The sequence below is a fragment of the Antechinus flavipes genome, chromosome 1 (assembly GCF_016432865.1).
Source record: "Antechinus flavipes isolate AdamAnt ecotype Samford, QLD, Australia chromosome 1, AdamAnt_v2, whole genome shotgun sequence".
Taxonomy (NCBI): domain Eukaryota; kingdom Metazoa; phylum Chordata; class Mammalia; order Dasyuromorphia; family Dasyuridae; genus Antechinus; species Antechinus flavipes.
The window spans coordinates 96637138-96658070 of NC_067398.1; the positions used below are offsets into that span (position 1 = coordinate 96637138).

The 20933-nt window shown below is 35.9% G+C and overlaps 1 protein-coding gene across 1 annotated transcript in view; it reads left to right on the forward strand.

Moving 5' to 3' along the window:
• Positions 1-793: 793 nt before the first annotated feature.
• Positions 794-20933, forward strand: part of BNC2 (basonuclin 2) — a 512346-nt gene continuing 492206 nt past the window's right edge. Inside the window, exon 1 of the mRNA XM_051987091.1 lies at positions 794-981. Coding sequence (XP_051843051.1) covers positions 979-981 — 3 coding nt within the window. The 5' untranslated portion in view covers positions 794-978. The remainder of the gene's footprint in view (positions 982-20933) is intronic.

The window sequence follows — 20933 nt, forward strand, 5'->3', positions numbered from 1 at the left end:
AACTGCCGGTGCCGGTGCTGCTGGTGGTGGTGCAGGAAGAAAAACCGGCCAAAGCGGACACTGCGAAAGCCAGAGGCTGAAACAGAAAGAAACGCCGAGATTTGCAGCAATCTGAATAAAGTTCGCGCCGTTTGCTCGGCGTTTTTCCTCTCCAACACTCCCCTCTATACTCCTCCCCCCGCTTGACAGCTGGCCGCAAGCGGCCCCCCCCCCTCCCCCCCTCGGCCGGGCCTGCCACCTCCCCCCAGGGGCGCCACAGTGCAACCCCTCCCCTGGAGCCAACGGGGAAGGAAAAGGGTTCACTTTAAACCAGCAGAAATCGACTTCAATTTTTTTTGGAGACGGAAAACAACGGTGTCTCTTCAGACTACTTTGCAGAAAATAGGAAAACGGAAAACTTGTGGCAATTTTGCAGAGCATACCCGGCTCTCTCCCTGTCTCCCTCCCTGTCTCCTTTCCCCGTGGCTCCCTGCACGAGCCCGCGCAGCCCCTTAGCTGCCCTCTCCGGGGATTTTTCCTCTTTCTTTCCTTTTTTCTCTCCAAGTTCCGAGGCTTTCTTCCTCCCGATTGGAAAAGTTTTGTAGTCTTTAACTTGGGAGAATATTAGACTTTCGATGTGTACATAAATCAGTCACCTGGAGGCGGGGGGGGGGGGGGAGAGAGAGAGAGAGAGAGAGAGAGAGAGAGAGAGAGAGAGAGAGAGAGAGAGAGAGAGAGAGGAGAGAGAGAGAGAGAGAGGAGAGAGAGAGAGAGGAGAGAGAGAGAGAGAGAGAGAGAGAGAGAGGAAGGAAAAGAGGCGGAGGAGAAGGAGGACGGCAGTGGCGGAGGGAGGGAGGAAAGGAGGGAACAACGAAGGGGGAGGAAGGAAAGAAAGAGGCAGAGGAGACACAGGAGTCAGAGGGGCTGGTCCAGACTCTGCCGCTAAGAGGAGACCGAGAGGCGGGGGCTGCAAGTGCACTTGACAACCAACATGCGGAGATGGTAAGAAGTTTCCAACATCCTTTCATTTTCATTCTAGACTTAATCTGAAATTACTATAGCGCAGTAACGCTATGAGGAGTTAGCTGGTTCGAGAATCCGTTTCTTTAACTTCAAGAAAAGGAAGGGAGAAAAAAAAACACACCCTAAGCCAACCTGGCTCAAGCTGAGCTCCTGAAATCCTGTTGTAAAACTTTTGCCTCAAAACTTTCAGTGAGAGCAAGGGTGGGGGTGGGGGCTGCCCTAAGATCTTATCTACGCCTTCCTTAGTCTCCCCCCAAGAAAGGTGAAGGAGACTTGATCGGTTTGGTGAGGATGGGGGAGTTTGGGATTTGGGGCTTGGAGGTGGGGGTGTAGGATGGGTGGAAAGGAGAGGGAGGAATGAATGGAACTTCTGTAGTAGCTGTCTACACTGAGGGAAAGCGTTTCGCACTCCCTGTAAAGGTAACTTTTGAAACTCAGCATAGGGGTGAAAGGGAATTGCTATATGAGTGTGTGTGTGTTTGTGTGTATCTGCCACAAAAGGAGCAAACCCATTTTCCACCAGTAAACCTCCCTCCCTCCCCCCCCCACTTTTTTTTTTTTTTTTTTTTTGCCCGTGGTTTTCCTTGACTGAAATCATCATTTACTGCTAAGTGAAAGTTGTAGGAAATGCCCCTGTACTTGGATAAAGAATGTGAAAACCTAAGAGGTGCTGCATCCTGGGAAAATAACCTTCAAAGTTCTTTTCGATCAGAATTGAGAGGGCTTTTTTTTTTTTTTTTTTTTTTTTTTTTTTTTTTTTTTTAGATTTCATTTCAAAGACTTTGGTTGTTTTATGGAGAGGGGGGAAAGAGGCCGGGTTGGTAGGTGCTAGATTATGAGATGATCCAAGCTTAAATTTGGAGAAATCCCTAGTGGTTCCTTTACGGTTGCAAGCCACAAGTACGTTTTAAAGAAGCATGACTACACATACAGTACCCAGAATGCTAGCGGGTACGCCCGTATAGTCTGGAGTCGAGTCCATCCAGCCAGGGAAAAGCATGTCCATACTGAGTGAAGCGATTTGTGAGAAGTGTGGCTTGACCACTCCCTTGATTCCACAAAGCATTGCTATTGTTACCCCCACTTGGAGTTTTGGTGTCTTGTGTTCTGCATGAAGATAGACAATATAAGAAAAAGGGAGATAGTGCGTTGGCATCTTTTTTTCTTCTCTTCCCCCTAAAGTGACATCTCTTGTTTCAATGATCAAAGCCATCACTGAATTGTAGGAGATGCGACTGTCAGATGTAGACAACAACAACAGAAAAGACTGTAGCATGTGCCCGGGACTGTGGTTACAGTAACGCTAACTGAAATTAAAGTGGTTTTGAAAGCAGCATGCGATTTATGATGGTTCTCATTTACCCTAGACTCAAAGCTGTTGTAAAACTGATGTACAAAAGACATCATAAAATAATCCTATGTACCCAGGATTAAAGTGGCAGAAAGTGACTCTTTTCAATTTTTTTTGTGGTCCTCCCTCCACTGTTGCTGTTTTTTGATCAATGTTTTTAAGTGTAACATCAAAACAAAATAGTAATATCTTTTTTGGGCTTGAATATTTCTTCTTCTGGTAGTATTTTATGCTCAACCTTTAAAACTAGGACAAAGTAATATTTTCCCTCTTATTCCTAATCTATATTGCTGTTCATCCATAGTTATTCCTAATATTGCAATCACTTTGCAAATTGATTTATATGGGAACTACTTTTAAATAGTAATTAAGATAATTTGTATTTCACGATTTTGCATTTTGGTTTAAAGTATTAATACTGACAGTTGTCTCAGGAATCCATTTGCCTTAAGTACTGAGTTTATTTCTGCCTCTGTTATTTGTTGAGATTGATCTCTATCTTTATTAAGAATAGTGAGAGCTTGTGAAAGTATATGGATATTACCTTCTTAGCAGTCACAAAACTCTCATCTGAACCTTTTATAAGGTGTAAGCGGTCTGTTTTATTTTGTAGCTGGTTCATTTAAACTTTCCAGCAATTATGAAGTTTTCTTGGTAGTAGGTAGGTCCTCTTTAACTTCCCATACTAAAGTATATTTAAAATCCAGATTGCTAATCACTTTACCAAAGGTTACATTAGTATGTTCACCTGAATGAATTCACATTGAAGTTCAATATAAACTTTACTAATGAGCTTGTAAGTAAAGTTGGAAACCTGTGTTTTTCAACTTTGGGATTATTAACTGTGTTATCATTTTCCCCAATACTTTTGACAAGAATGAATTTCAGCTCATTTTTTTGAAGGTGAATTTTTACAAAATGTTAATAGCTCAAATACATCCCTAACGTCTGTGTTTTTCCTACATGAGGTTCGAGGTGTATATGTCAGACAGGGAAATGTGATTACATAAACCAAAGCAATAAAGGAGCAGACAAAAGCTGAGCTGACTATTGCTCTATTAAAATGTAAGTGTTACAGTTTGAATTTCCAAGTGAGAGTTTTTGAGTTCAGTGCTTTACATAACATTTTGTCCTAATCTTGCTTGCTGTCAGGGATGTTTCATGGTTGTGCAATTGCTCCAGTCAAGAATGCCAATTTGCATTCCAGGAGTGTCATTTGATTACTTTTATCTGCACAGCTCCAAGACTGGCCCAGACCTCTCATTTCATCTTGCCATGTCACGAGTCAATGCTGTGTCGTCTTTGCAAAAATCTGCCTGATTTAGACAAGAAAGAAAAGTACTTTCATGTTACAGCCGCAGTCCCCTGCTAACTTGTCAGCAGCAGGATATGATTCACTTGGGCCTTGAAGAATGGAACAGAGAGAAGGGTTAGGCGGTTCAATAAAGCCCATGGACAGGTAGTGTGTGACGTCCCCTGAGAGTTTAAGTTAATGAAGAACAGGTCTGCTTAGTTCTCCACACTCTGACCTGGTGCTGTCCCCACAGTTTTCTCATTTGATCTTTCTCAGCAAATTGATCTTTTCTTATATTTTTTTGCCTTCCAAGTTAGTCCTTGTGGGACTGAAATTAGCAGAGCAACTTAAGTTGGATAATACAGCTGTTCAGAAAAGAAGAAATTGGACACTAGCTCAAAAAGGTTGGGGTGGGCTGGGTGGGGGAAGCGGTATGCTTTTTTGTTGTTGCTGCTAAAAATTTTTCCTTATTCAAGGGAGTCCAAAAAAGGTAATGACTTAGAAGTTAGTTTTCTCTCCCTTTAATCTTTTGACACTAGATTCAATATTAATTTAATTTTTACTTTCTAGATTTAAAAACACACAAAAGACACAGTGAACAATAAAGGTGTACTTTAATACTTTTTATATAAGCTTGTTAGAAATGATTTACTAGTCTGTTTTGAGATTTTAATATAGTAAGACATGCTAAATATCAATGGCATACATCAGCTATTCTATTTATCATCTGCTAAATAATACCAAAATATTCAATACTGAATTGCAGAAAAGATTAAACAATGAAATAGTCATTACTGATGCTGTACATAAATATTATGGTAGATTAAAATGTGTTCTACAAATTATCTTCAGCATTTCAATTTCCTGTAAATTCTGCCGATGCACTGATAAAGTATGTACTCTGATTAGTATTTGCTTTCAAGGTACTGCTTTTGAAGGCGAGTTTTCAGGACCTGGAATTTCATGACTATTCATTCTCCCTGTATTTTTCAAATTAGAAGTAATTAATAATTGAAGGGGGTAAAATCTGATGTGTGTGGGTATGTGTATATATATATCTATGTGTGTGTGTATGTATATATGTGTATGTATGTACACATATGCATGTATATTATTTGTGGAGTAAATATTTCAAACACATTAAAATTTCATAATAGAATTTTAAAATCAAATATGAGTTAGCAGTGACTGAGATTCTTTACAGTACACATAAGAAGTAATACTTAACTTTCCATGTCCCTTTGTAAATGGTCACATTTATCATTAATGTCCTACCAAGGTATAGAATTGAAAACATTGCTAAGTGAAAACAAGAATCCTTATATGAGGGCAATTGCCTCTCTTTCCTTTCTTTTGAGTGTGTTGCTTTGTAAAATGGATGGGAACGGATAGGATCATTGGTTAGTAAACTCCTCTCTGAAGAGCTAGAGGGAGCCTTGTGATTTTATGAGATATGCCTAAGGTAAAAAATGGAAAATGCTTTGGGAAACGAGCTAGTGCAAAAAAGGAGTTGTTAGCAATCACAGTTCTAGGATTTAGACATAGAAATTCTATTGTAGCATTTTAGCTGTGATGAGAATGCCCATTAGAACCTTATTCTTGACCTATAGAATGCTTTCTTAGACCAACCAAAATATAACCCTAAATGTATATTCAGCCTATATTGATCATAGTTGAGACCTTTGGTAATTTATTGTTTGAAGGATTTCTTAGCTTCATTTTTGTTTGGAACCAGTAATGAAAATTCTGTTAAAAATTAGTTATTCCATAAAATCAACATAACATACAGATTCTTTCAGTTCTCTGAGGAAAACTTCCTTTCTACATATGATGCTTTTCATAGAATTCTATAGAGAGATGGCTTTACCCTGAAGAGGAACCGCTTTTAATATGAATGATTTGAATTGGAGGGCCTAATAACAGGCCATTTAGAAAGCTGATATGTGAGAAAGCCATAACACTCCTGCTCTATTCTTCATCTTAAAGAAGTCTTCCTTAAATGATATTAACTTCAATATTTGTTGTTTAATTTCACAGTGGTGTTTACCACTTATTCTACAAAACTTGTGAGATATGTTTGCATTCAAAATCCATTGATCATAATTGCTATTTAATATTTGTATGATAGCTTTTATGAGTATAAGTTTGGAAAAACTTATTTACCATTTAAATAAATAATATAATCCAATGAGATAAATTGCTAGATTGGCTTTTTAAAAAATCTTTGCACAGTAGCTCTTATTATGTCTCTAGCCAATAAAAGCCTTTATTTGTTGCTTATTAGAATCCTCAGTACACTCAAGAGTTCAACTGTAATTTAATTTGGCTGTTTAAAGAGGCTTCCTTGTTTTAGAACATATCCATAGTTCAGTTTTACCATTTATTGTGAATCTCTGCTATATGAACCATGCATGTTTATCTGAATTACTTTCCAGGTATTTCAGAGTTTGTGTTACAACTTTATTTTGAGAAACAACAAAAAGCTAAAGCATGTAGAAAATCTATGAAAGGTAACAACATTTTTTTTTTTCTTTTCTCTTTCTTTTTCCTCTTTCTTTCCTTTCTTCTCTCTTTTCTCCTTCCTCCCTCCCTCCCTCCCTTCCTTCCTTCCTTCCTTCCTCTTCCTCTTCCTCTTCCTCTTTTTTCTTTTTCTTTCTTAATCTTGAGAAACTTTGTGCCTCTGGTGATTTTTGGTAGCTTTCTTACTGTTAAAGCTATTCTGTCTTTTATTTTAAAGTTCTTGCTCTTAAAGAATAAAAACTTCTTCAAAGGAGGAAGAAGAAAACTTTTAAAAACTAACTTTCCTAATTAAGAAATATAGCTCAGACCATTTCAAAGTGGCTGTCATTTAAAAATATAAACATTTTTTCTTTTAAAATTTTAATTCATAGTTTTCTAGCCCAGTAAGTTATAATTGCTTATATTAACCATTAAGGAGTTTTGCCGACTGAAGGATGTGAGTTGAAAAATGTAGTTATAGAGTACAAAGCTTAACTGTTCAATGCCAGTAAGATGAGTCTCAAGAATTCTTTATTTAAGAGGGTGTGAGATATATAGAGTATAGATTACGAACTGCTGAGATCCATTTAAAATGAAAGTGTGTGTGTGTTTTGTGTTTATGTATGTGTATGAGAATGTGTGTGTGAGTAAAATAGATATTAATAATGATAGTAGGAGTCACATCAATCCAACCCTGCAGATACATTATGGAACAGTGGTCAAAATGTACAGTATTGTCTTAAAACTTATGTTTCATGTGTCTTCAGTCACTGCTTTTTGTGTGGAGTACAAAGATGTAACAATACACACAAAACATTTTTTTCCTTATTATGACCTTATATTTGCCAAAGTGCCCCATGCTGAAATTCCTTTTCAGTATCTTTTTTTTTTTCTCTAAAGCCAGACATGTACCCAGACACAAAAGACTCTGTGTATAGCAAGCTGTTTTAAATATTGTGACTCGACGCTATGCTGTCCTTTCTCTGCTTGAGCCAAGGATCTCTGCTCAGTGTCTGTGGATTACCAAGCCCCTTCTTTATTGTACCTCTTGTCAGCTATTCCTATTCATTTAACCTTTCATTAGTGTCTGTGCAGCTTCACTGTCTGGAAAGGCAAGGAAAAACCTAAAGGCCCTACTGTCACAGTTATTAGATTTCTCCGTTACATCCCAGCAACCATAAAGGAGTAAGAGTCAACACTATTGTCGTGCATGCTGCTATCCTGGGGTGCAACTCTTCTGTGCATGTCAAGGACATGTGCCACATGTTGATAATGCATCCCAGGGATAAATGCACAACATGGGGGATAGACTGAGGCTGGCAGTAATGAGCTTTGGAGGAGTTATTGCAAAGACAAACAGTTTGTGAAGGAATTTTGCTTAAGAGGCCAAGAAGATGGACTGCATTAAGGGTTGCCAAGGTTTGCTTCTGAGGTGCTTGTCAATCACATGGTTTTCATATAAACCTCATTTGTAGGGGAAAATTAAGTATTTTTGACAGCCAGGAAAAATGCCCTCTTTTTTTTCCCTTTCAGAAGAGTAGACAGTATGTTTCTGATGCTTCCCTCAATATTGGGGGGGAGGGGGGAAGGGCGCAAAGATTAAATTATTCAAACCTATATAAAAGGCCATTAAATTAGAATGAGAATATGAGAGTATAAAGGGAGAAGAATTCTGGGTCCCCTAGGTATGATGTTATAAAGAACAATTAAATAAATGAATTCAATTATTTATTTCTCCATGTATTTTTATCTCTTATGTCCCTGCCCCTCTTCCCCTCCCCTACTACACATACTGACCTATCAGGTATGAATGTTTTGAGCCTTTACGAATGTTTTGTCTCTTTGTACATGTTCTTAGATTTCATTTCAGTTCAATTCAGTTCAGCAATTATTGTAACCTTCTGTACATAGAAATGGGGCAGTTAAATAGCACGGTAAATAGAACACTGGATCTAGAGTTGGAAGATCTGAGTTCAAATGCAATTTTGAACACTTTTACCTCAGTTTCCTCATTTGTGGCAAACTACTTCAGTAACTTTGCCTAGGAAACCCTAAATGGGATCATGAAGAGTTGGACACGACTGAAACAATGGAACAGCATTATGTAGAAAACGCTGTAGGTGGTAAGGAAAGCGTCTCTTTCCTCAAGGAGCTTGCACTCCACAGGAAGATAGAATTCTTATAAAAGTAAACATAGTTTAAAAGTAATATCAAAAGAGGGAAGATGCTGTTTTTGCTTCAACATTCATAATTTTAAAAATTTACATATATTTTGAAAGAAAATTTTCAAAGATTTATAAATGATAAACCATTTATGTCTTATTTGCCCAGTTTTTCATGCAATTCCCCAAATTAGAAATATTCTTTTACCAACAATTTAATAATTTTTTTTCTATTTTCCTTCTTTTAACATTAATAATTTAAAAGAATTTTTTTTGTGCATTTGTACTAAACTGAATTTCAGTGGTGAGGGCCTCACTTTTTTTCTTTCTTTCCTCCTTTCCCCTTTCTCCTTTCCTCTTTCCTTTTTTCCTTTCTTCCTTCTTTCCTTCTTTCCTCCTTTTTTTCATCTTTCTCTCTGTTTTTTATATCTTACTGATTTCTCAATAAATCCCTGAGAGCTTGATGGTTTTTCATTGCCTCTCCCTCCTTCCCGCCTTGTGCGTGTCCACCCCCCCCCCCCCCCCCCCCCCCCATCCTCCTTCCAATCCCTTGTACTGCAGGTGAGGCATGAAGTGGTAATGCCAGTATCAGGTTTGAAACAAGACTGGGATTGACAATTTTTTGGACTTTGCTCAGCTAATCATGCAGCTATGTGTAACTGGGAATGGAAGAGAAAGGAATAATTTTCTTAGCCTTTCTCATTGAATTTTCTGTCCAGGGGGATTTTCTTCACCAAACTATAACATTGTGAAGGAACAGGTTTTCCATTTAGGGACCTACCCTAGATCTTGACTTGAAGTCTTGACTTTATGCTTGTTGCAGCCATACTATGGTAAGTCTGGAAATATGCTCAGCCTTGCTGTGTGCTGAGGGGCATTCCTCTTCACAACAAATCCAGGGGTGACTGTAACTTTAGTACTTTATTATTCCTTTCATCCCATGACAGACTAAGACATCTCTGATGTTTAGCATGTTAAAAAAAGCTAGAGTTGAGGTTAAGTTGGGGATCGGGGAATGATAACAGCATTTTATTAATTTACCTGCTGTGTAAAGAATTGAGCAGAATAGAGAGTTACCTACTTTGACTGGAACTGAGAATGCAAAGAGATGTGAAATAAAGAAGAAAAGGCAAGCTCATGTCCGATTATGGAGTCTTGAATGCTAAGCAAATATAAGAAAGATAAAGACTTATTTCTTAGAATATAAAAAATCAGAACAGAAAATATTTTGGTATCAGATGGGGAATGTAAAAAACAATCTAAGCCTTAGGAAGTTAACTAATAAGAATGATCACTTTAGATAAAAGAAAAGTTTATGTGGTATCACAATTAATAATAATGATGATTATAATCTGAATTTCCTCTAAATTCATTAGAATTGTAAGCTTACCCTACTGGGTAAGCTCTTTATATTATTGTTTTGTTTGTGCAGAATTCTCTTGGTGCTAGGTGTCTAGGGGTACCTTCTTTTTGGGAGCCTAAATTCAGTAGATGCCCTAATTCCAGAAGAAAGCATGTGAAATAGGTCTGATTGCAGTATTAACCAATTTTTCTTTGATGTTTCCTGTATCCACTGAACTCAATTAAGTAACTTAAATGTTTTCTCTCTCTTAACATTTCAATCAGACAGACCCTGACAACGCTTATATCCCAGTGTTGAGCATAGTACATGACAGTAAGTTGCAGAATAGGGAAAGGAGGTAGACCTGTGATTTCTTTAAAAAAGGGATATCCTATGGGCAGCTAGGTGGTGCAGTGAATAAAGCACCAGCCCTGAAGTCAGGAAGACCTGAGTTCAAATCTACCCTCAAACACTTAACACTTCCCAACTGTGTGGCCCTGAGTAAGTCACTTAACCCCAAATGCCTCAGCAAAAAAAAAAAAAAAAAAAAAAAAAAAAAAGAATCCTGAAAAAAGGGATGTCCCAGATGATGAAATTCCCTCTCTACCAATCCAGGCTAGTGCTTTCTCTGTAACTTATAGTTTTAGAAAATTGCTTAGCGACAGCTAGAGGTTCAATGATTGGTCCAGCATCATACAACATACAGGTATCTGAGGTAAGACTTGAATTCAATTATTTTTGTATCCAAGACAGAATTTTTTTTTTCATTCAGCTTCTGTATCTCTCGGAGGCATGTCATTAAAGCTTATTCATTCATTTAGTGGTCCCAGATGTCCTTGTTGAGGGGATGCAGGTTAACAGTAGTCTTCCATTGAATTAATGTAGCCCTTCCTGAATTGCTTTGATCTCTCAAAATCATTGCCTGGTAGCCAGCTTTCTGGTGATGAGTTTCTTTGAACTAGACTGATTCTCTTTTGACATATCCAGTCAATTTCTGGATTTTTCTCCAGAATCGTTTCCAAATTATTAAGGCTACTAGAGCTTATTTGAGAATTATGGGATACTATATTTATTTATAGAAGGTGCTTTAAAAATGTGCAATATTGAATGACAGTAAGTTTATGATAATCATGGAATTGTAATAGTTCATTCTTGCCAAAGTTTCCCATAAATGCTTAGTTCTTAACAAAAGCACAAATTAATGTTTGGAGGAAGATTTTTAAGAAGAAAAAACATTTTACATCTTTAAAAACAAATGGCTTGAGCACTATATTTGATGTGTGTGAGTATATTCCTAAATGAGAAACAATTGAAACAATGAATAGGGATGTTTGCCTAGTTCTTATTGAATATCCATGCCCTTGTGACAAAGGTAAATTATCTAGTTTATTTATCCATGTTTCTGGTATATAGTATTTGAATTGATTAATGTGAACAGTTTTCTTTCCCTTCTTATAACTTACCTGGTTAGTTTGTAATTAAAATACTTTATAAGATCCAGTTATCAAAACTTGGAAATAAATAAAAGTGTAAGGTTATTTGAGGGCTATTATGTGGGATCATCCTTAAATTGCAAGCAATATTTATTTTTCTGAAAACTGAATTTTTCTCTTCATTCCTGATAATACAGATCTATGTTTATTGCTAAGTACTTATTTTTGTAATTTTTAATAGGGTGGTTATTGCCTTAGCTGTACTGAGTTTTGGGGCATTTTTCCAGTTATTTTAATGATGAGATATTATTCATTTTGGCATAGTAGTTAGTGCTAGATTATGATTTTTAATCAGATATGTTTATATGGAATTGTATTTTTGCCTATTAATGCAAAAATATTAATAATCAACAAAACACATGGGATCTGTCACTGATACTGATTCCACTGACACAGATTGCTATTTCCCCTTTCCTCTTTTTCCTCATGCTTTGATAGACAATCTTTTTGAACTGTGCTGATCCTTTACTCCCAAAGAAAATTATTACCTGCTTTCTGGTAGGGAGTCCCTCTGAATTTCCTTAGGCTGGTTCCCTAAAAACAATATACAATTCACTGTTGAGCCCACATTTGAAACCTTGTGCCCTTGGTAGGAGGACCTAGCAGAGCTTGTGTTCCATTTGTGTAGCCCCTAAGATGCCAGAGTCATCCCTGGGTCATCATGAGGCATTGCAGAAGATTTTAGTGGAGTCAAAATTATTTAGACATTGACAGTTAGCCAATCTCAACACACATTCATGATGTCAATTCCATGTCTCAAGCTACACTTGGAAAGTTTATTTTTCTTTTCTGATTGAAATGACTGAAGCATTTAGAGAACTTAAAATTATTTTCCCCTTAGGGGGGAAAACATTAATTCCATCTTTGCTATTTAGTCACTTTCAACCTCAGGTATAGGTAAATTCTCAGTGTGCCAAATGACACATTAGGTCATTTTGAACAAAGTAGTACTGCTTTGTGTCCACTATTTAACTCTATGAATAATATAATGAAAGTTATTAAGTTTGGTATCATAAGAAAAGCATTAGATATGTAAAGATAGTTTTCACCATTCATTTTAAAAACATTTTAAATTGCAAATTTTTTTCTCACCCCTCTCCAAGAGAGCAGACAATCTGATATAGGTTATACATGTATAATCATTTAAAACATATTTCTATATTTTCCACATTGTGAAAAAAAAGTCAGAAAAAAAATATGAGAAAGAAAAAATAATTAACAAAAAGATGAAAATAGTATGCTTCAATTTGCATTCAGTCTCCATAGTTCTCCCTGGATATGGATGGCATTTTCCATTCCAAGTCTATTGGTATGATCTTGGATCACTGCCTTGCTGAGAAGAGCTAAATCTATCATAGTTGATCGTCACATAATCTTGTTTTTACTGTATACAGTGTTCTGGTTCTGCTCACTTCACTCAGCATCAGTTCATGTAAGTCTTTCCAGACTTTTCTAAAACCAGCCTGCTCATCATTTGTTATAAAACAAGAATAGTGCATTACATTCGTATACCTTAATCTATTCAGTTATTCCCCAATTGATGGGCAGCTCCTCAATTTCCAATTCTTTGCCACTACAAAAATGGCTACTACAAACATTTGTACATGTGAGTCCTTTCCTCTCTCTTATTATCTCTTTGGGGTATGGATTTAGTAGAGAGACTGCTAGATCAAAGCATATGCATAGTTTGAAAGCTATAGTTTTATTCCAAATTACTCTGCAGAATAGATGGATCAGTTCACATCCTACTGGCAATGCATTAGTGTTCCAGTTTATCCACAGTCCCTCCAACATTTATCATCATTTTTTCCTGTCATTAGCCAATCTGATAGGTGTTAAATGGTATATTAGAGTTGTTTCAGTTTTTAGCCTGTGAATATAAAGAACTACATCGGTTTAAATAAACTGGCTTCATCCAAATAATTCATTTGAATATTTTAATTTGAAATACTTATTTCAGGCGGTTTTAAATTTTATCTAGCTATGCTTAAGTCAACACAAAACTCAAAACAATTCAGTTAAATTATTCCATTTAGGGATTTTCCTTTTACTTAAAGTGGTAATTAGACTATAAGCATACTAATTTTAAAAATTGATGTGTGACAGATTGCTACAAGTAATACATCACCCTTAAAAAAAGTTTCCACATTTGCTCTTGGAATTCATGAGAACCATTTTTCTTCTTGTGTTTTAAGGTTTACGTTTTAAATTACTTCTATATTTGTGCAGTGTGACAAAAACTATTAGAATTTCATTGGTGTTTTTAGCTATGCTTTTTAAAAAATTGTTTTTATTTTCAAAATACATATAGAAACAGTTTTCAATATTCACCTTTGCAAAACTTTATATTCCAAAATTTTTTCCCTGCTTTCCCCCAACCCTTTCCCCTAGACAGCAAGTAAACCAATATATTTTAAATATGTACAATTCTTCTATGCATATTTTCACATTTATCATGCTGCAGAGGAAAAATCAGATCAAAAAAAGAAAAAATGAGGAAAAAAAAAGCAATTAAAAAAAATGAAAATACTCTGTTGTGATCTATATTCAGTCCCCACAGTCCTGTTTGGATACAGATGGCTTTTTCCATCACATTGGAATTGTCCTGAATTACCTCACTGTTGAAAAGAACCACATCCATCAGAATTGATCATCACATAATCTTGTTGTATACCATATTTTCTTGCTTCTGCTCACTTTATTTAGCATCAGTTCATGTAAGTCTAACCCTAACCCTAACCCTTTCTGAAATCATCCTGCTGATCATTTCTTTCTTTTTTTTAAAATTAAAACTTCTTTATTTTCAAAACATAATGCATGGATAATTTTTCAACATTGACCCCTGTAAAAACCTTGTGTTCCAAATTTTTCTCTCCTTCCCCCTATCCTCTCCTAGATGACAGGTAATACAATATATGTTAAACATGTTAAAAATATGTTAAATCCAATAGATGTATACATATTTATACAATTATCTTATTGAACAAGGAAAATCAGATCAAAAAGGAAAAAAAAGAAAGAAAACAAAATGCAAGCAAACAACAGAAAGAGTGAAAATGCTATGTTGTGGTCCAGAGTCAGTTCCCATTTCTGGGTGTAGATGGCTCTCTTCATCACAAGATTATTGAAACTGATCTGAGTCATCTCATTATTGGAAAGAGTCCATCAGAATTGGTCATCAATAATCTTGTTGCTGTATACAATGATCTCCTGGTTCTGCTCACTTCACTTGGCATCAGTTCATGTAAGTTTCCCTAGGTCTCTCTTAAAATCATTCTGCTGATCGTTTCTCATAGAACAATAATATTCTGCGACATTCATATACCATAATTTATTCAACCATCCTCCAACTGATGGGCATCCACTTAGTTTCCAGTTTCTTGCCACTACACAAAAGGCAGCTACAAAAATTTTTGCACATTTGGGTCCCTATCTTTCCTTTAAGATCTCTTTGAGATACAGACCCAGTGGAAACATTGCTAGACCAAAGAGCATGCATAGTTTGATAGCCCTTTAGGCATAGTTCTATATTGCTCTCCAGAATGGTTTTCTGTTCATAACAGTGTGTCAATTGTGCTCCAGAATAGTTGAGTTCAGTTCCCAACAACTTCACCAACAATGTATCAATGTCCCAGTTTCTCCACATCTTTAACATTTATCATTATTTTTTCCTTTTATCTTAGCCAATATGAAAGGTATATAGTGATACCTTAGAGTTGTCTTAATTTGCATTTTTCTAACCAGTAGTGATTTAGAGAATTTTTTCATATAAGTAGAAATGGTTTTTAATTTCTTTGTCTGAAAATTGTTTGGTCATATCCTTTGGCCATGTATCAATTGGAGAATGTCAGTCATACTTTTAACATGTGAATGAGGGCCTTTTTGAGCAAAGAAGATAGTGACAAAGAGATTGCATAGAGATGTAAGGAATGGATCCAGAAACATAAGTGAGAACAGTACTTTGCAAAACACAGATAAGGATTTCCTTGTGGTAGAATGGGTTCTCAGGGCAGATTAAAAGTAGATAAGAATACTCTATGTAAATTGTAATAGTGCATTATTCAACTGTAAGGATTTGGGTGATGGGGTGTTATATCATATATGGGGCCATTAACATAATTTGCATTGCTTTGAATATCACAATAGATCTTATTCTTTTGCAGCTTCATATATGTGTATCTGACTTGTTAAACATTTAATATATTATTTGATGTTATGTTGTCAAAAGTGCCCTTAAAGAAACGCAAAAACATAATAAATGTGGAAATATGTTTAGAAGAATTGCACATGTTTAACCTATATTGGATTACTTGCTGTCTAGGGAAGAGTGGAAGGAAGGGAAAAAAATTTAAAACAGGGTTTTCCATGAGTGACTGTTGAAAACCATCTTTGCATGTATTTTGAAAATAAAAAGCTATTTTCCCCCCCTCCTCCCCCCCTCCCCCCGCAAAAAATGCAGATATGGCAACATGGTAGCACCTGAGTAGAAAAATAACTGGATTTAGTTTAAAATAAATTAACTAGTATCCTTTTCTCATCTTGCTAACTGAGTGACTATTGGCAAGTCTTCCCTCTCAGAGAGTCAGTTTATTTGGCTCACAAAGTTATGGTGAGGAAAAAACTTTGTAGATCTTAAATGATTATAGAAAAAAGTTTTTCTTTGCAGTTTATTATAAATCCTAGATATCAAGGATAAAGTATAGTGTGAATAAAGTACATATGCAATTGAAGATGATGAGGGATTTTTTTTTTAAATAACTTTTTATTGATAAAACCCATGCCAGGGTAATTTTTTACAGCATTATCCCTTGCACTCAATTCTGTTCCCATTTTCCCCCTCCCTCCCTCCATCCCCTCCCCCAGATGGCAAGCAGTCCTTTACATGTTGAATAGGTTACAGTATATCCTAGATACAATATATGTGTGCAGAACCGAACAGTTTTCTTGTTGCACAGGAAGAATTGGATTCAGAAGGTATAAATAATCCAGGAAGAAAAATAAAAATGCAAGCAGTTTATATTCATTTCCCAGTGTTCTTTCTTTGGGTGTAGCTTCTTCTGTTCATCCTTGATCACTTGAAACTGAACCTAGCTCTCTTTATCGAAGCGATCCACTTCCATCAGAATACATGAGGGATTTTTTTTTAAAGGTTGAATATCCTATATCTGATTTCTTCCTGTCTATCTTGAAGAGTAGGATGCTTAGTAACTACTTGTTATACTTATAGTACTTATATTCATCTTTAGAAGCCCGAGTCAAATGCTACTTCCTGCATGATGCCTTTCTTGATCATTTTTTCCCAACTAAAAGTGCTTGTTCACTGGATTTCATAGTATTTTACATTCCTGTTTTGTACTTTTATATATTCTAATTTACAATTTATCATGCACATATATTTATTTTTGTATTGTCTTATCTCCCATATTGATTGTGAGCTCCTTCTGGGGGGGAAAAACCCTTTGCATATTTATTTATTTCTCACTCTGTTCCTAGCACCACTGTGCATAGTATATAGTAGGTTTGTTGTTGAAGAAATAGATGTTTTATGATGACAGTAGAACTAATACGCTATTCTTACCATAATGTTTAAGCTTTTAAAATACAACCCTTAACTCAGCAAGCATTTATTGACTATTTTTGATCACTTAAGTATGTTCATGGTACCATGCCATAAGCCATTTTTATTGTTCAGTTGTTCAGTCATGTCCGACTTTTGTGACCCCATGGACCCATAGCATACCAGGTTCTTCTGTCCTACACTTTCCTTCAAAGTATGCCCAAGCTCATATTCATATTATAATGTATTAGGAAACAAATGGGTAGAAGCCACTAAATTCTAATCTTGAGAAGTTTATATTCTAGTAGAGGAGATAAGACATATATTCATACAACCACAGGACTAAAGCAAATCTTGATTGATGTAGTTGAAACTATTTGTATTGAGAGGATACCAAAATAAAGCATAGACTTTCATGGAGTGAGGCTAGTCTATGGCGATTTCCTACAGTCACCTTGAATCGGGTTTTAAAAGTGATATTTATGGATTGGTAAAGAAGCAGCAAGAGGTATTCTTGGCAGTGGAAACCTCATGATAAAAGGTCCACTGATAGAAATGAAAAAGACATTGTGGGCATGGTAAACATATTGACCTAGTAAGACTGGAGGATGCTGTTGAAAAATAATGTCAGCCAACATTTATTAAGTTCATACAGAATGCCAAGTTCCATAATAGATGCAGAAGATGCAAAGACAAGACAAAATGCCCTTTCTGTCTAGGAGCTTTTATTCTATTTAATATGAAGGTAAAAAAGTATGCAGAATAAGGTTCATTGAAGAATTGGCACCTCATGTGTGAAAGACTTCATGCATTCAGGTGGTGGAGAACTGAGTCAATTATGTGCATTGAAGATCCATGAACAAAGACATAAGGTAAGATTGAGAAGTGATGAAGAGTCTAGAATGTAGAATTTGTTGTGGGGATGGAAAGTTAAATTGAAGCTAGGTTGTGGGTAGCCTGTCTGTAATGCTTAAATTCATCAGGGAATTTATTCAGTAAAAGCAGGGGCCAATTTTTAAATTAAGATAGTACTTTATTAAGCAAGTGACTTGGCAAATGGCCTGAAGGATGGCTTGTAAAAAAGATAGGAAACAGGAAGAAATTATTAAATGATTATTAAAGGCCTGAAGAAATGAGGGCTTGAATGTTTTTTGGGGGTAGATGAATGGAATGGATAAATGTAAGAAACAGTGTAAAAGTAGAATTTGGTAGCTGTTTGGATCTTGTCAGAAATAAAAGAGAGAGATAAAGGATTGATTTCAGGGTTGATGGTATAATGGTTCAAATGCAACAGATTTTGTAAAAAAAGGTTTTTTGATCCCAAATTGACCTTGTATGAGGTATAATAAGTGACCCACCACCCCTTGCTCTGATTTGAAGGATACTAGGAACTTCATTACCCTGCCCTTCTCACCCCATCCTGAACATGACGCCTCTCTCCTATGTCTACAATTTTAATTTAAATTTAAGGCAATCTTTACCAGATTGCTCTTTGATAGTCCTGGAGTGCCAATAGAAATATGTTCTGTGAGGACATTTTGATAATTGGCCATACTTTTCCCTTTGAAATGAAAAATAGTCTCTTATCTGTTTGTATAAAAATATCTCAGCTGTGGCAATTTTTCAGTATGAAAATATGACTTATTTTCTGTTTTTTGCCCAAATTTTCCTGACCCTCTTGTGAATTCCTCCCTTTTCCAAAGATAGTCCACATCTACCTTCTTTTGAGTCCATACTTGTGGCTTCCAGATAGGTATTTCAAGTCCTCAAAGTAATCTATGGCAAAGTTAATTTGAAAACATTTTGAGGCCTTAAAACCGTTAAATGCAAATATCCTGAGGGTATAAGAGTTATATTTTAAGTTGTTATCAGTTATTCATTCCTTAGTATGAAGGAGTCAGTAATCCTTGTAACTGGTTTTACCAGGTGAGATTATGCTGATCCTTCTGAGTAACCAACAGTGGTGAGCAGGGAGTCACCAAGGTAGTGAATGGAAGTAAGAAAGAGAAGCCGAAGGCACTAACAATACACTTTGGCTACTTCCTCACCCTGACCCTAGTTATCCCACTTACCTATCTTTTAATTTTGGTTGATACAGGTTTCATATATATTATCTGGATATTAATGATTAATATATAGATTTTACTATTTAAGGCCATAGTGATTTAGGATTGGAAAAGGTTCCAGGAGTAGGCTGGCTAAAAGTTTTCCTTCTAATAAAGAAGGTTGAGGGAAAAAAGCATATATGAAACATTAACAAAGAAATGTAGTAAAAGGATATAATAGATAAATAAAGACCAAATTTAAATTAACTGTAATTAAGATTTGTCCAATGGGACTTTGAGCTCATCACAATTCAGATTTGGAATCCTTATTTTGTGTTGAGGCTAACTTTTCCCTGAATTCTTCTCTAATACTCTTCCCCTCAATCCCCAATTTTTAGAGTCTTTTTTCTTCCTCTCTCCCCTTAATTTCTCTAGTACTAAGATTATTTGTGTACATGGTGGATTTCCCAGGGATTTTATTTTGCTTTTTATCTCCATTCTACGTGTTAAGAAGCAAGTGTTCAATAAGTACTGTTTGACCATTACATTCTAAACAAAATAATGCAATTACCTTCAGATTTTTAAAATTATTTTTTCAGAATTGTGAGATATGATTTCCCTTTTCTCTCTCTTCTCTATCGCTCCTCAATATCCCTGAACAATGACATTCATACTCATCTGGGTTATTCCGTGTTACACTTTCTAGTTTTCTAATTATTTATTTCTCTCTGGACTTTTTATATGGTTAGAATGTAATGGCAGTTACTTTTTAGTAAGCCAGTTTATTTTTGCCAAAAGAAATTAAGTCAATCAAGAGCATTCATTAAGGGTTTATTATGTGCAAAGCACTATGTTTTAAATATTGAGGATGCAAAGACAAAGTAAAAACAATCTCTACCCTCAAGGAGCTGACAATCTTTTTCTTTTCTTTTTTTTTTTGACAATATTTTTCAAAAAAATTTGATTTCACTGATGATTTACCTTCTGCTCTTTCTGCCTTTTGTCTCTTCTCCCAATTGGGAAATCAAGAAAAGCAAAACCCTTGTTATAAACATAATATAGCCAAACAAAACAAATTCCTGCATTGACCATATCAAAAAAAAAAATAAATCTCAGTATAATATGAGTCCTTTGCCTCTATATTAAGATGAATAAGCTAATTTTCTAATGGAGGAAACATCACATAAATCAGAAATAAAAAAAATCTAGAAACAAAAAAGAGTAGATGGAAAGTCACCTTAGAGGGAATGACACTAACAGCTGGGGGTATCCAGAAAGATCTGGAGGAAGTGGAGCTTGAGCTTAGTCCTCCAGGAAGTCAGGGATTCCACACATTCCAGGCATGGGGAGCAGAGAGGGGAAATGGTGTGCTTAATTGTGTACATGTTGGACCAGCTCATATGATCAAGGAATAGCAAGGAGTGTGGAAGAGAGTGCCATATAGCAAATGGTCACATTGTGAAGGGCTCTAAATGTCAAAGGATTTGTATTTGATCCTGGAGGTAACAGGAAGTCACTGGAGTTTAGTGAGTAAGCAATGTGTTACGTGATCAGAACCAAGCTTTAGAAAAATTGTGTTGACAGTGTAGAGGTTGGATTGGGTTGGGGAGACATTTGAGGCTGGGAGGGAGACCAATTAGAAGGATATTCTAATAGCTAAGCTAGAGTTGTTAAAGGTTTCAGTCAGGGTATGGTAGTCATGTCAGAAGGCACCATTTATGAGAGATGTTATAGAATAAGAAATCGATTTTCAACTGATTGCCCATGTTGCATTATTGAGAGAGAGGAGTTGAAGATAACTCACGAGATTGTAGTCTTGGATACCTTTCATCAGAAGATGGAAAAAAAAAATCATTCCCTGCTTGGTCATTTCATAGGTATGTGTACTTTTGTTTTCCACAGAGGTGAAGCTAGACATGAGTAGTTAAAATGTGTTATATTAAAAAATCAGTCCCAAAGTCCTCATATCAATTTGGGATTTAGAGTACACCTTTGTAGAGAAAGAACAGTATTTTTGAAACCGTGTATATTTAAAAAAACAACAACAAAAAACTCTAAAATGTATCTCTTGGTGAGATTATTTTTAAAATTAGTCACCTCTCTTGTTTCCCTGTCTGAACTTCAAAGTTGTTTCAGTAAGTAGCTATTTGGCATACTTGACACATATGTTGGCATCTACATTGAAAAT